At 57.2% G+C, this 15,765-nt stretch overlaps 1 protein-coding gene across 1 annotated transcript; it reads left to right on the forward strand.

Annotated features, from left to right (window-relative positions):
• Positions 1–430: 430 nt before the first annotated feature.
• YTHDF1 (YTH N6-methyladenosine RNA binding protein 1) lies at positions 431–15,554 on the forward strand. Its single transcript, XM_036825951.1, has 6 exons — positions 431–745; positions 1,014–1,038; positions 2,092–2,171; positions 9,670–11,190; positions 14,271–14,308; positions 14,707–15,554. Exons 1-5 carry the CDS (start codon positions 719–721, stop codon positions 14,295–14,297), a joined length of 1,680 nt encoding a protein of 559 aa, XP_036681846.1. The 5' UTR covers positions 431–718; the 3' UTR covers positions 14,298–14,308; positions 14,707–15,554.
• Positions 15,555–15,765: the final 211 nt, after the last annotated feature.

The following is a 15,765-nucleotide window of genomic DNA, read 5'->3' on the forward strand; positions in this document are numbered from 1 at the left end:
TCCGAGGGCTGTTGGAGGGGCGTTTGGGGGCGAGCTTCGGGGTAGAGTGGACTGCAGCCTGGCTATAAGTGGCTTTCGGTGGGTGGCCGCACTCGCTGGCTGAAGCTTCTTCACATCTGAAGAACCAGCGCGGGGGTGCCACCAGGCTCACAACCTGCGCCAGTCTGCGCCTGCATGCGCCACGAGGCCGCAGCATCACCGCCCCCGCTGCGGCTGCGGGCGCGAGGTCCGACAGATGCACACCTGCGGGGCGGTCCCCGCGGCGCCACTGGACACGCCCATGTGACGGCCCAGGCTCGCCCCGCCCTGCCGCGCGAGACTGGGACCCGGGCGTGAGATCCGTCCCGCCGGGCGGCGACGCGCAGGCGCGGCGCGTGGCGGCTCGTCGACCTCCCGGCCTGCCCCGCGTTCGCTGACGTCGCGCAGCCTCGTCCCCGTTGCCGCCGCCGCCACCGTAGTCGCCGCTGCTGTCGCCGCCGCTGCAGCTGCTGTCGCCGCCGCTGCCGCCATTGGAGTCTGCGCCTCGTCAGTGCGTCCCGTCCCGCGCCCGCCCGCGAGCGGCCCGCGCGCCCAGCCACCGCCGCCGCCGCCCGGCCGGCGCCCGGGGAGGAGGCGGCGGGCCCGGGGCTGCGAGAGCGCGGGTGACAGGCCCGGCCTCGCGGGGAGGCCCGAGCCGGCGGGCGCCCCGGCCCCGCACCGCGCCGGCTGTTCATGAAGCATGTCGGCCACCAGCGTGGACCCCCAGGTAGCGGTGGGGCCGGGGTCGCGGGGCCGGGTGCCGGGGTCGCGGGGGCCGCTCGCGGAGCGGGAACTCGGGGTCGCGGGGGCTGGGGTCGCGGGGCCCGGCTCGGGGTCGCGGGGGTCGGCGTCGCGGGGCCGGGCCGACGTCGCCCGGGACCGCGGGCCCGTTGGGGCCGGAGCGCGCCGCCCGCCGGGAGGGGTTCTCATGGGTAACTTTGTTCCCCTCTTCCCTGGTGCTGTCCGCTCGCGCGTCTGGGCCTGCGGCGAAGCAGAGAACAAAAGGACAAGATAATAAAGGTGAGCGAAGTCCGGATGGCGGTGCGGGCCGGGAGCGGAGGGGGCGGCGCTCGCCGAGAGCCGGGCGCGCGTGTGGGGGGAGGAGAGGTCTTGGAAGCGGCAGCCAGAACCGCGGGAGTTTTTCTCCGTCCTCTTCGGGGAGATGAAACTTTAGGCTGTGATATTGGGGGAGACGTAACAGGTCGGAAACAAGGAGTTTTCAAGGAGAAACAAGCAAATCGGTGGTGAGAGTAACTCCATCTCTCCCTCCCACGGCAGGCTGGTTGATTGGGGTGGGGGAAGGGAAGGAGGCCCGGGGCCGAGCGACCTGCCTGTCTGCGGCCCCAGGTGTGGGACTGGCCCTGGGGCGGCCGCTGGCCCTTGGCCCTGTACGCTGGCGCCTTACCCCAGTCGTAAAGCCCGTGTATTTTGAGCCTCTTGGGATACTCTGGCTTGGGGTCCACCCCCAAAACTCCGTCTTGGGAGAACGGGTGACGCTTCATGTTTACTCCAAAGACTGTTTTGAACTAGTGTGTGTGTTACTCGGGTGTAACCAAATACGGTTATCATGTTTTGAGATTGGAGAAGGCCCAGCACTTATTTACCTTTCCCTTCCTTTCCTGGCTGAGCGTGGTGACAGTGGAAAATAAGAGCACAGCCAGATAACAGTTAAGAAGCGTCGTTCAGTTGCAGGCTTCCCAGCTTTGCTGCCCACGTAGCCAGGCTTTGGGAAGCACCGTCCTCTGTCTGGCAGACATAGATCTCAGACCACATCATCTTTACTAAAACCTGGTTACGAGTTCCTTGCATTATTTTGTCTGCACCTCTATTTTGTCAACATCTATCAAAGTACAATTAATCTTTATCAGAAACGTAACCTAAGTTATTGAAAGTTTTGCATCAGCTTTCTGATTAGTTGTGTAAGTATCAGTTCTGTAATGTCTGTGCCCTTTTTTAAGTAAAAGTGATTTCTAGTAGGAGTTGATGGGTATAAACTTGACTATTTTTAATTTCTGTGATTAAAAATAATTTTTAAAAAATTCAAAGGTAATATTTTGCAACTTCTCATTCTAGTACAAAATGGTTCTTTGCATCAGAAGGATACAGTTCATGACAATGACTTTGAGCCCTACCTTTCAGGACAGTCAAACCAGGTGAGTTTATCTTTTTTTTCTTTAACATTTTTACATTTATCTTGACTGAGGTTTGTGATAAACCTTTATGAGCGTATTTCTGACTTTATCATCCTAAACAACAGAGAAGCAGACTATAAAGTACTAGAAATAAAGGAGGAGGCTGACAAAGGCTTGTGTTGAAGAGCAGCTTCACGTTGAAGGTGGGGCCTGAGTGCGGGGAAGCTGGTTTTCTCTCTGGAGGAAATGGCGCCCCACGCGCCTGGCAGGCACGCGGGATGCTCGCGGCCTCGGCGCTGGTGGGTGAGTGCTGCCCTGCGTTAGAGTGCGGTGCGCATAGTTCTCTGAAGTTTTCCGGTGAGTTTTTTTAGCTCTGGGTGGTTGGAGTTTTGGTCTGGGAGCAGCTAGAGCGGGACTGTGGAGTGAGGCTCCGGCCTTAGGGTCTTCACACCACTGCTGACTGTGACACTTCTTCAATGGCTTGCCCTCTCTGTGCGGGCTTCCTTTTCTTAGGACAGTTGGGAGAGGTGGCTCCTGATAGAGTTGTGGGGAGGGTGAGACTAGATGGTGCCCAAAGAGCTCCAGGCGGTACCTGAGTGAGTTGTAGCCCCCCGTTCTCTCAGGTGCTGCAGGCTTCCTCAGCTTTGGCACTAAGGGGATTGTGGACAGAAACACTCTCTGTTTGGGGGGCACTGTAGGATGTTGAGCAGCCTCCCTGGCTTTCATCCGTGAGATGTCATTAGTATATGCGTACCACCCTCCGCATAACAACCAAAAATACCCAGCAAACGTCTGCTGGGGGGCTAAATTGTTCTGGATAAAACCACTGGGCTAGTTGGAGTTGAGGTTTAAGCAAAAGATCTGCCGCTTTTAAAATGCGCAGTGTATGTTTGCTTCAGAGCAAAATCAGGCCCTGCCTCTTCCCTGTGGAATGAAGCTAGTCTGCCCTTCTGTAGAACGTCTTAGAACTTTTCTCCATTCTTCTCCTCCTGCTGCACTTGGCAAGTCAGCAGCTGAGGAGCCTGAGAGACCCTGTTCAGAGGGGCCCCCTGAGGGCCCACCCTTCCTCTGGGCAGGACAAGGGACTGCTCGGTGATGGGTTTTCAGCCAGAGGTGATGGCAGGAAGTTAAGTGGACTTATTTATTTCTCTTACATGATTTGTTTTAGCAGTGTTATGTATTGATTTTAACCAAAAATTAAAGGGAGGGGGTTGCTTCACTTGAAATATTTTTTCATAAGGTAGGAGCTTTTGTTACTCAGGAGCATGTCTTTAAAAATGGAGTAGATGACTTTCTGATGTCAGTGGAGTAGTCCCAGCTGGCTCATGCTGGAGAAGCCGTGTGGAAGGACCGTGGTGGGTTGGTGCTATCAGTGAACAGCCTTAAAATAGCCTCTTCATCCTGTGTGTTAAAATGTGTCCTTGTCAGCAAGATGATTAATCAGCACATCACTTAAGAGTGAATTTATTGAGAAAACTCTTAATTGAGAACAGACCTTCCAGAAATGCCCAATTGTGTTTTTATTTATTCATTCATTTGTTTATTTATTTATTTTTGGCTGTGTTGGGTCTTCGTTTCTGTGGAGGGCTTTCTCTAGTTGCAGCAAGTGGGGGCCACTCTTCATCGCGGTGCGCGGGCCTCTCACTGTCGCGGCCTCTCTTGTTGCGGAGCACAGGCTCCAGATGCGCAGGCTCAGTACTTGCGGCTCACGGGCCTAGTTGCTCCGCGGCATGTGGGATCTTCCCAGACCAGGGCTCGAACCCGTGTCCCCTGCATTGGCAGGCAGATTCTCAACCAGTGCGCCACCAGGGAAGCCCCTGCCCAGTTGTTGCAGAGTGTAGGAAGCGTGCAACACGGGAGGGCTCTTAGATCCTAGTTTTCCCGGCCTTTTCGTCGTACGGATGAGGACCCTGAAGGCCAGAGAGGCTCTGCTGTGCCTGGTGGCAGAGCCAGGCTGTGGACTGAGGGTCGGTACCTCTCACCCAAGTGTGCAGCGGGGTCCTTTGGTCCTGTGTTTGCCACTCATTTCTTCACATGGGCTGTGAGGCAGTCAAGAGTCCCTTGAGATTGTCACTGCCTCTAGATGTGGACTCTGCCGTGACGTCCAGCCCAGACTGCTAGTTAGGAAGCCGGAGCGGAGATTGGTGTGGCAGGAAGCAGTGAGCGCACACTTCCTGTCTGTGCGCTTAGCCTCTACTGAGGTGTTGTTGACGTGAGGTGAACTGCCCGTGTTTAAAGAGGACGGTTTTATATGTGGCCTTTCCCTGGTATGCATGCGCACCTGTGGAGCTGTCGCCGCTGTGGAGATCGGGGGCATATCCGTCAGCCCTGGGCTGCTTTCTTACCTTTTCTTAACCCAGCTGTGGTTGGTAGTAGCCAGTTGGAGACACTATGGTGTTCTGATTTGTGAAGCCTTAACGCTTCGGATGACTTGGAAAGTATTTGAAAGCGTGCCTTGCAGTTAGTTGACGGGTGCCGCACTCTAACAGGACTGCTTTGCTCGGGGTGGGTGCTGCTTCCCTCAGAAAGGCCTGGGGACCCTGCTCCTGGCGTGTTTTCCTTCCTTGCGGCGCCCCGGAGCATGCTTACGTAGCACCTCTGGATCCCCTTCTGTGACTCGAAGTACACTTCAGTCAGCTTTTTGGACATGATGGGGGAGAGAAAGCACGGGGGGTGGTGGGGGCCCAGGGGCGAGGGTGCGGGGCTCTGGGTGGGGCTCTGATGCTGCTGGATTGCCCTGCCTTCGCCCTCCTAAGGGCCTGCCTGCTTTCTGGTTCTCTGTTTTTTTCTCTGAAAGGTAAGGAAAGACTGCCAGGACCCCGAAAGTTCCTGCTCAGAGTTTTGGAGACAGCGCCTCTGAGTCTGGTGTGGGTGCTGCTGGCCGACTGCCAGGCCGAGCGTGTGGACGGAGGGGTTGCCGGGGATTCTGCGTCTCCACTCAGGCGCTCAGTTGTCGGCAGCCTTGTCAGCGTGCCCGGTCACGTCCGACGTAGACAGAAAGGAGAAAAGTCACCTTTTTCGTTTTTCCTCTTTAATAATTCAGCTGTGTTCTAAGTGTAATGAGAAGCATTCACCTTTTAGGAATGTTGTATAAATTTACTCGTTTCAGGTCCTAGGGCTGATCATTTGTAGTTGGTTTAAGCCGTGCTGTTGGTCGAGTCCTCTGATGAGAGGTGGGCAGAGCTGCCTGGAGTGCTGGGGCGTGTTCCGCCACTTGAGGGTCAGTGTGGCATCTCTTCGAGACCTTGTGTCCACTGTCTCTCACATGCCGTCCGTCCTGCGTGCTCGAGCTGACACGTATGCCTCTCTGCTCTCTTGGCAAGAAGCTCCTGTCTGGCCACCCTGAAGGCTCCTTCCTTGAAAATGGTGCTCAGCTGTCACCCAGGGTTTCTGTCAGGTTTTGGGTGGGCTTTTCACCCAGCGGCACAAAGCTGGACGCATCGACGCCTTCTCGCGGCGCCTGCCGCATGCAGAGAGCCTGGGGGAGCTCAGCCCGCGGCTTCCTGCTGCTCCACGGTGGCTCCGGGGGCCTGGGCGGGGCTCAGCGGGAGCACTCGGTCACGGGCACTGGTTGCCTGTGGCTGCGTCTGGGAGCCGGGGGCGTCCTTCAGACGCGGCGATGGTGCCGCCGAGTGGCATCGGGACACGCTGCTCACCGCTGTGAAGCTGCTCAGAGCCGCGCACCTCAAGGCGGGAGACAAGCGCAGAAATTGTGTGGGTGTCGGAAGCCGTGGTCTCCTGTGACCTGACCTGCAGCCTGAAGCCCAGGAAAAGCGAGCGGCCAGCCGCACCCCAGGATTTTCCCCAGGAGCCGTGGGCGTGGGGGGGCCTGCCCTCAGCCCTGGGTCACTTTGTCACTGCTTTCACAATTGCCCTTGGTACCTCCCCTCTTGCATAGTTCATTCCAGCCCCTGCATCCCCCACGTACACGCTTCTCAACATACGGGGTGTCCTGCGTGCCTTGGGCTTCTGAAGCCTTGGCCTCTCTCCCTCTCCCTCCAGTCTCCCTTCGTGGTCACTGTAATGGCTGAGTCACTTTATTGTTTGTGAAACTTAAAGCATTTGAGTAATTTCAGAACTTCTTCTCAGAAAAATGGATATAGGAATCAAACGTTCCAACTTTCAAGTAGGTGGTTCTGGTCATTGGGCATGAGGATTTTTTATAAGACTGGTTAAGTTTTGTTTTAAGTATAAAAAACTTAATTGTAGAATAGGTTTATGGGTTTATCGTGTTTTACTGTTTGGTTTTTCAAAGAAAGTCATCTAGGGGTAACTGTCACGACTATTTGAGTTTATTTTGTTTGGAGTGCCCATTTTGTTTATTGCTTTTGACTCGGTCACAAGGAGGCGCCCTAAAAGTCCAGCATTTGGGGGTGTCTTTTCTACTGTCACTAGACTAATTCTGCCTTGGAGACCTGTCAGCCTCCCTTTCTTGAGTCCCTAAGTTATACAAAGGCTACAGTTAGATGTGTCACACATGAAAGTGGTCTTCGGGGGGGCGTGGTTTTATCTGCGTCGTCCTTAAAAGAGTTTGTTCTGTGCTGCTCCTTTGACTAGCCCCGTGATACCTCTGCGCAGAAGTATTAACGCACTGAGAGAAAGTGCGTGATTTGTCGTCATCCCTTTGGTTTCTGCACCCACGTCCCTGGCGGGTGAACTTGGGCCTCTTGATCTGGGCTGCACAGCTAACTAAGTAGATGGCATGTTTGCTGTCGCAGGAGCGCAGCTGGGGAGCGTGGTGTCTGAAGAGCCTGAGGCCGCGGCTGGGCGGGCTTCTGAGGGGCTGGGTGTGAGCTCGAGCAGCGCCCGAACCCTGCGGCACCACTGGCGGCCTTGTGTCCCAGCTCTCGGAGTGGCACAGTTCAGTTTCGCTGTGACTCGGGGCTGGGACGGTCAGCCCGAGCACTGCGGACAGCGGGCCTGGAGCCCTGGTGGTGGGGGGTGGGGGGGATGCGGACCGCAGCAGGGAAGGCCCCACGGGTTCTCCTGCTGTTCCTGACAGCTTTGCCTGTTACCCCGGTGCTTCACTCTTGGAGTTTGGAAGGAGACCCGGCAGATGTGGTAGGAGACGGGTTGGCAGTAAGATGGGGATGAAAATGGATTCAGTTCCCAGCACCGGAGGTCACTGCACGCAGCCTGCTGTGCACCGCGCGGCCTGGTGGGGACAGACGACGTCGGGAGGGCTCGGCCAGGGCCAGCTCGGAGCCAGGGGATGGCGGTGCGGGTGGCACGCGGCATCTTCTTAGTAAACCACAGCTTCTTCCCCTGTGAGCTTGAAGTGAGGCGTCTTCGTTCCTTTTGTTGTATGAATTTAAGTGTTCAAGGGAGAGCTGCAGCCCAGGTTACTTCACGGTTTTCCAGTAAAGAGCTGCAGCCTCACTGGTGCTCTCCCCACAGTGACCTGCCTGCACTGACACGTCGCGGGAGGAGAGGTCGGAGTCCTCCCAGGGCTGCCTCCGCCTTGGTCCTGCGTGTGGCTGGGTGAAGGATTCAGGGGTGCCGGCTGGCTCGCTTCCTCTTTCCCTGGACAGTCCTGGCTGGGGGTGGCAGAGGACTGCCCATCTGCACGATGGGGTCTGTGTGACCAGGGTGTTGGGCTTCTCCATCAGTAGTGAGATTGGGGTGGACTTGAGGGACGTGCCATGGTTAACGTACGTGTGGTCTCATGTTCTAAGTGAAGTCCTGTTGTGCTTAAGGCTGAAGTGCGGGTCAGAAGTGAGGTGCTGGCCCCGTGGGCTTGGTGTTCCGTGGCCGTGCTCCCGTGGCTCCGGTTGGATTCGTGGCTATGTGGTTCGGAGGCCACGCAGCCCTTGGGTCCTCTCTTCTCCCGAGTGCGGTCCTTGTGTGCGAGGGAGGACGCGTTGATGTGGACCCGGCACTGCCGAGGTGGGTGCCCAGCTGATGCGGGAGGGGAGTGCTGGCCTCCCTTCAGAAGGCTTGTCCCCATTGTGCTGTTGAGGCGCCGGTGGGCGCCGAGGTCAGAGGCTGGAGGCTTCCACCGCTGGGGCTGCCCCACCTCGCTGGGCAAGTCCGCCACCCTGGCCTCCCAGGGACTTACTCTCCTCAGAGCAGCCCCTCCCGCGGGCACAGGGTGGGTGGAGGCAAGCAGGGAGGCGGGGCTGGGGGGGCTACAATGCGGGGGCCAGAGTCACGGAGATCCTTTCAAGGGCAGTGGCTCAGGCGGCTCCCCTGCATTCAGAGCACTGATGACGGCCACTTGTCTGGCTTTTTCTACCTGCTGAGAATCTCAAGGATTTGTGTTAACAGGCAAACAGTTATTACTACGTTTAAAAAGCGATTCTGGAATAGTCTGCCGTCAAGTGGAGCAGCCAGCAGGAAGGAGACGTGATTCCTGAAGCCCCAAGAACCCTAGGATGGGACAGGGAGGGAGGAGGTGGCAGTGGAGACCGGCAGAGGGTACCTGGGTCAGCACCGTCACGTGCTGGGCCGGGATGTGCTGAGGAACTGGCCTGTCCTCCACGGGGACTTCTGAGGGTTCCGCAGAGATACTCCCTGTTCTCATTCCAGTGAAGCAGAGCCTCCTCCAGTCACCTGGGACACCAGCCACCCTCTGCCGGCCAGGGCAGCGGGTCCTCTGACTGGACGACAGGTGCGGGCTGGGGGAGGAGGTCTCCAGCCGCCACTCTGCTTGTAGAACTTTCTGGTTACTTGGGAGAGCTATGCAGAAATCGGACCAGAGAACTCCACGTTTGCCCCCGCTCTTGCTTTCCTTCACAGCCTTTCCGCTCTCGGGCCCGGTTCTGACCGGGACCCCTGGGTGAGTCTCTCTCCAAGGAGACGTCTTCCCAGAACTGCTGACCCCAGGTCTAAACCCGGCCCTGGGCAGCTTTCCTGAGACTCCCCCCCCGCCCCCCACCTCCAAGGGGAGGCCCTGCAGCTACTTAAACTCCTCCCAGGGGTTCCGGCCATCACACGGAGGCACGTTCTCAGTAAGGGTCTCCCCGCCGTAGCCAGCTGCCCTCTGAGAGCCCCAGGAGACGGTGGGGACTGAGGGGGCCAGACCCCTTTGGGCTCAGGGGTAGGGGCGGGGCGGGAGTCCTGGGGGCCATCCAGGTGAGTCGTCAGCAAGCCTGTAGCCCTGAGTGCGTGGCTGCTGTTGGAAGTGTCTGCTGCCTCTTTAAAGCTTTCTCACTTGGCGCTGTGCTGCCCCTTGCTGTCAGTGTCCTGCGTAAGCATTATTGCCAGTGGGACAGAGACCTGTTCCTCAGGCTGAGTTCCTTGAAGTGGGTCACTCTTCAGGGTGCAGTGGAGGGCTTGCTAAGAAGATTGCTGTCGCCTAACTTGAATCCAGATCAGTTGCAAGGGACCCTTTGTGTTTGGAGTGGCCTCTGGGTCGTCTGGGCGTCGCCCTCTCTGTCCTGGCTGGGCCCCCTGGGAGGGGAGCCGGTGCTGCACAGGCCCGTTCCCTACCAGCCTGCGCTGAAGTAGGCGCGCTTGACGTGGCAGCGCCTCCTCCGTGTCAGGGCACGACTAACTCATCACGTGCTTGTTTCCGCAGAGTAACAGTTACCCCTCAATGGCCGACCCCTACCTGTCCAGCTATTACCCACCATCCATCGGATTTCCCTATTCCCTCAATGAGGCGCCATGGTCTACCGGAGGGGATCCTCCAATCCCATACCTCACCACCTACGGACAGCTCAGTAACGGAGACCATCATTTTATGCACGATGCTGTTTTTGGGCAGCCTGGGGGCCTGGGGAGCAACATCTATCAGCACAGGTTTAATTTTTTTCCCGAAAACCCCGCCTTCTCGGCCTGGGGGACGAGTGGGTCTCAGGGGCAGCAGGCTCAGAGTTCAGCTTACGGGAACAGCTACACCTACCCGCCGAGCTCCCTGGGCGGCACGATCGTGGACGGACAGACGGGCTTTCACAGCGACACCCTCAACAAGGCCCCTGGAATGAACAGCCTGGAGCAGGGCATGGTGGGCCTGAAGATCGGGGATGTCACCACCTCTGCAGTCAAGACGGTGGGGTCAGTCGTCAGCAGCGTGGCGATGACGGGCATCCTTTCCGGCAATGGCGGGACGAACGTGACCATGCCGGTGTCGAAGCCGACCTCGTGGGCGGCCATCGCCAGCAAGCCCGCCAAACTGCAGCCGAAGATGAAGGCGAAGAGCGGGCCCGCCGTCGGGGGCACGCTGCCTCCTCCGCCCATAAAGCATAACATGGACATTGGCACCTGGGACAACAAGGGGCCCGTGCCCAAGGCCCCGGCTCCGCAGCCCCAGCCGGCCCCCCAGGCGGCCCCCCAGCCCCAGCCGGCCGTGCAGCCCCTTCCCGCCCAGCCTCCCCCTCCGGCCCCAGCACAGCATCCGGGCCCCCAGCAGCCGCCCCAGACCCGCTGGGTCGCCCCTCGCAACAGAAGCACGGCGTTCGGGCAGAGCGGGGGGACCAGCGGCGACAGTAACTCTCCCGGGAGCGCCCAGCCCAGCGCCGCCCTGAGCCCAGAGTCCCACCCCGTCCTAGAAAAACTGAAAGCCGCCCACAGCTACAACCCCAGGGAGTTTGACTGGAACCTGAAGAGCGGGCGCGTGTTCATCATCAAGAGCTACTCGGAGGACGACGTGCACCGCTCCATCAAGTACTCCCTCTGGTGCAGCACGGAGCACGGCAACCGGCGCCTGGACAGCGCCTTCCGCGCCCTCGGCAGCAAGGGGCCTGTCTACCTGCTCTTCAGCGTCAACGGCAGCGGCCACTTCTGCGGGGTGGCTGAGATGAAGTCACCCGTGGACTACGGCACCAGCGCCGGGGTCTGGTCCCAGGACAAGTGGAAGGGCAAGTTCGACGTGAAGTGGATCTTCGTCAAGGACGTGCCCAACAACCAGCTCCGGCACATCCGGCTGGAGAACAATGACAACAAGCCGGTCACCAACTCCCGTGACACCCAGGAGGTGCCCCTGGAGAAGGCGAAGCAAGTGCTGAGGATCATCGCCTCGTACAAGCACACCACCTCCATCTTCGACGACTTCTCGCACTACGAGAAGCGCCAGGAGGAGGAGGAGGTGGTGCGCAAGGTGAGTCTGGGTCCCGGGGGTGGGGTGGGTCGCTGGCAGGGACGGGGGACGTTTGAGTGGTCATCACCCCAGAACCCGGGGTCCTTTTCCAGTTGTTAAGAAACACTGGTGCACACACTCCTGTAAAGGAGCTGCGGGTAACTTGCTCCTCTTCTCTTTGTGAAGCATGGTGTTTTCTAGAACAGCGCTTCCTCGTCTTTGTCCAGCCAGGAGCACTTAGAAATAATGTTCTGTGGCCCCGGGGTGGGCAGGCGAGGCTGCTGGGGCAGATGTCCCCACCGAGGGCCTCCCTGGGCGTTGCACTCAGCAGTGGGGACGCTCTGGTCTAGGGGTCGCTGCTTATTTCTCTCTCGAAAACCCAATATCCTGCAGTTTTTGGAAACCTGAGTTTGCTCGTCTAGTAGAAGGGCAGGGGGAGGGAGAGGTTGGAATGCAGGCGGTTCATAACTGAAATGTGTGCATCTGGAGTCACAGCGAAAACCCTTGGGTGGGTCTCTGAGTGGGTCCCAACCTCCTGTGACAGCCCACGGAGTGAGTCTGCTCTGTAGGAGATCAGGGCTCAGAGACCCGTCAGTTGGCCCGGAAATGGGAAAAATAAGGACATTGTGACACACTTGGCAAAGCCACTTTGTTCAAGAGAGTTCATCCTGAGATTCTTTCTGCTTTTTTGGTGTTAAAATGTTCTTTCTTTCATGAAATGTCAGTTGATAATAGATGGGTTTTCAACCCCTGTTTAGTTCTCTGTATTAGAAAAAAAAAGCGTTACCCATCTGGGAAGTTCAGTGTCCTGAGTGTTTTCCGGCAGAAAGGCTTGTAAACGGGATGTACAGAGAACACAGTGCTGGTAGCAGTTTTAAAGTTGTATAAAACTAACAGCTCACAGTTTGCAGAACTTTGAAAGCAGGTTGGTCCCACTCTCACTCTTGGGCGGAAAGGAGAAGGGCTTGTTTCCAGTTGCTGCGAAATTGGGTATAAAATGAAACCCTGAGTTGCTGGATTTGCGGGGACAGGACGGAGATCATGCTCACGAGACTTGACGTCCCTGGTGACTGGGCGCTGGCTCTGCGTGTGTGGCGTCTTAGGTGCTGTGGCCCGGGGTTCTGCTGGTTGTGATGAGCTGAGGGGTGAACTTCTGCCCCGCCCCGGTGGGTGTTTGAAGGTGCTGGTGACCTAGAACTTGCTCGTGATGGTGCTGGCACGTCAGGAACGGGCGGAGGAAGGAGCAGCCCTCTCTCAGACCCTCGGGGCCGAGGCTTCCAGGTGTTACTGCAGGGGGCTCGGCCGGGGTGTCCTCTGCCGCTTTGCCGGCTTCGCTGTGAGGCTTCCCCGGGCTGCTCCTCCCTCCCCCTGGGGCAGCGAATGCTCCAGAAGCAGGTGAGCGCCTGCGAGGAAAGGTGTGCGAGCCAGCTGGGCTGAAAGCCTTTGTCCACAGGGGTCAGTGTTCCATTAATTCATATTCTGGAAGCCCGACCTCTTGCTGTCCTGGTGGCCTCTCTCAAGCTCGCTGGGCTGTAGAGGAGTGGGGGTGGGTCTCAACTTGGCCCCAGAAACTTCCACCAGGATGCTTGTCTCCAGGGTTCATTCTGGAGTCGGCAGCTGGCACTGCTTTCCATGCAGGAGCTGGGTGTGTCCTTAAGAAAGACGTGTACTGAGATGAGGTTGGGAGCAGCTCCCTTAAAACCCTGAGCTTGCTGGTGAGGCCACCGTCACCAAGAAGGCCGCCCTGGGGACTCTCAAGAAGTCCTTTTGTTTATCAGCTGGAGTTTGACTCCATTGCTTGGAAGTGATCATGATGCTTAGAAACACGTCGTGTTGAAAGGTAAGATGTACTTGCCGTTCTGCAGGAGTGCTGGCTGGCCTGCACCTCAGCCGTCCATCTGAAAGCCAGCTGGCTCCTTAGGGAAGCACCAAGTCCTGTGGCAGCTGGGTCAGACCCAGCCCTGCAGGCCTCTGGGTATTAAATGTAGAAACAGCCACTCCTTAGGGCGCTTAAAATAGTGCAGGTTTTAAGTGACAGTGAGAGTCAAGCTAAAGAGTCCCTCATACGACTGGACTGGCCACGGTCCAGGGTCAGCTCTGCACAGGCACGGCAGCTCAGTGGAAAACCGGGCAGAGACAGGGTTAGGAGTGCGCCGCCTCTGTTGGGTTTGCTGTGAGAAGAGGCCGGTCACAGTCTCGGGTGGTGGTCCTTGTAATGGTTGAAGGGAGTCGGGGCTTTGGGAGGTGCCCACCCTCGTCGGCACCACTCCAGCCGCAGCCACTTGGAACTGGAAAGAGAGGCTTGCATTGCTCTCCAGGAGGGGCGGTAGCTGTGGTCCTTCTCGGAGGCTGCAGAACACAGAGCTCCTAATCCTTCCAGGTCAGAGTGCAGGGTGGGGAGGCAGTGTTAATTCTTGGAGCTGCGGCCATCCCCCCACCCAGCCCGGCCGGCTCACCCACGTGCTCTGGGGCTTTTCAGGACGGTGAGACGGTTTGAAAAGCACCGCAGGTGCTCCTGAGTGTTGCCCTGCCCTGGTGACGGCCCGGAGGATGTGGGGGAATCGGCGTCTTATGAACCTCAAGACACACGCGGTCCGTTTCTAGCAAAAGAGAGGGTTTTGCTCGCGTTGTACTTTACACGTGTCGTGATCCCGAATGTTCGGGAGTTGCGTCATCGACCAGCCCCTGTCCAGCAGTGTCCTTTACCAGCTTCATCCTGGTTGAGGGGGGCAGGAGGAGGGGGACTTTTCCGTGTCTCAGCTGAATCGTAAGGAGAGGCCTAGATGGCTTCCGGCAGGCAGGCAGCCGTGGGGAGGGACGGAGCTGTGGGTCACAGGCTTGTCACACTTCGGGAAAGGTGGTCCTCTTGGTGGGAGGAAATAAACTGGCCAGGGGAGCCTTGCCTGCCCAGGTGGCCACCACGTCAGGCGGTTATCAGGCGCCCATTCCGTGTGGCCAGGACCCCGAAGCTCGGAACTGTCTTGGGCGGTGGCCCCTGCAGGGAGCAGGGTCCAGATCTGGCCACAGCGCCTCGACCTGGAGAGAATTTGTCTGCGCGGCACGTTCGCTCACTGTGTTAAGCTGCTTTTCTCTTTTTACAGGAACGGCAGAATCGAAACAAGCAGTGAGGACGAAGCAGGTTCTGTACCGTCAGACGTGGGGCTGGCGCGGTTGGAGAGTGTGTGCTTGGTGCTGTCTCTTGGCGTCGGCTCTGGCTGGCCTCGTGCCGGGCTCGACTGCTCGCATCTTTACGTTCTTTGTAGTTTATTTTTGCCCAGATGACCTGCATTTGTTTGTATTTTTTCTATGTATTACATAGTATTGTAGAACTCACTAATAAAGGACTATGTTTTCGTCAGCTTATCAATCACACTGACCTAATGTGAAATATAAGTATCCTTAAAGACAAAAACCTAATCCATCCCAAAGATTTATTATTATTATTATTATTTTTGGTGAAAATTATGTTCTTATATTCACAGTCATTTAATATCTTTATATGAGACTTCTTGTCTCTCACCCCTTTTGCTTTAATAGCGAGCATAAGAAACCACGAGTCATCTGGCATTCAGCGTGTTCTGTTCAAATGCTTCCCTCCAAGATGCCGAAGTCAACAGGCTGATGACCACCTTGTCCGGCTGCTTTGCCGTTTCACCTGTTACCTGTCTGAGACGCTAATCTGCCCATTTGATTTCTACTGGACAGAAGGATAAATTTCAGTCTCCCAGTTTGGTGAACCTGCTGTTTCCTTGGAACACGGGCCTTCCACAGCCACGCGCTCCTGGCGGCTGCTCTGCTTCTCTTCAGGCGGTGACCACCGGCCCGGGTGTGGAGGCCTTCCTCGTGGTGTGCAGGCCGTTCGCTCCCCCTTTTCTTCACTGGAGAGTCCTAATGCCGTTTCACGTGTTTTTGCCAATAACGCTAAGCTTTAAACCTGGGATCTGGTGGTCCAGACGGTGTGATGGATGATGCCACCGACTGTAAATTTCAGCGTGTGTGTCTAGTTTTTTTCCTGTTGAATGGGTACAAAAAAGCAAAACAACAGAAAACCTTTTAGAAACTGAATTTGCTGTCGTCTCTTGTGGAACGAGGGGCCTCCGAAGCACTCGCCACGGGAGTTTGAGTCGGAGCATGAAATTGGTGTGCACGCCTGCCTGGCGCCCCGCACACGAGCCGGGCAGAGGCCTCCCGTGCGGAGCGCAGGTGCTTTCTGAAAACTGTACTCGTCAGGCCCTCCGAGTTACAGTTTAAGCCGTTTTACCTAGACTTGTATTTAGAACGTGTCACTTTCTCTGAACTGTTACTGCCTGTACGGAGTCACAGACGACATCGGATAACTTCCTCTAGGAGAATACAAGCCTTAATAAACAATACCTATTTAGCAAGTCTGCGGTCACTTCATTCTTCATCCCGTTTTACCGGTTAATGTTTCACTTGCAGAGCTGGTTAAAAGGGTCACTTCCAGAGGCCCGTGTGTGTCTGCCATGTCTGCCAGCCGTTTCTCACGTGTGCTTGGTCGTCGGGTGGCCTCAAAGAGCAGGTGGCTCCCGGCTCGTCACGTGGTCGGTGGGCGACGCGCTGATGGCAGTGCTGTGA

Source organism: Balaenoptera musculus, chromosome 15 (genome assembly GCF_009873245.2).
Source record: "Balaenoptera musculus isolate JJ_BM4_2016_0621 chromosome 15, mBalMus1.pri.v3, whole genome shotgun sequence".
Taxonomy (NCBI): domain Eukaryota; kingdom Metazoa; phylum Chordata; class Mammalia; order Artiodactyla; family Balaenopteridae; genus Balaenoptera; species Balaenoptera musculus.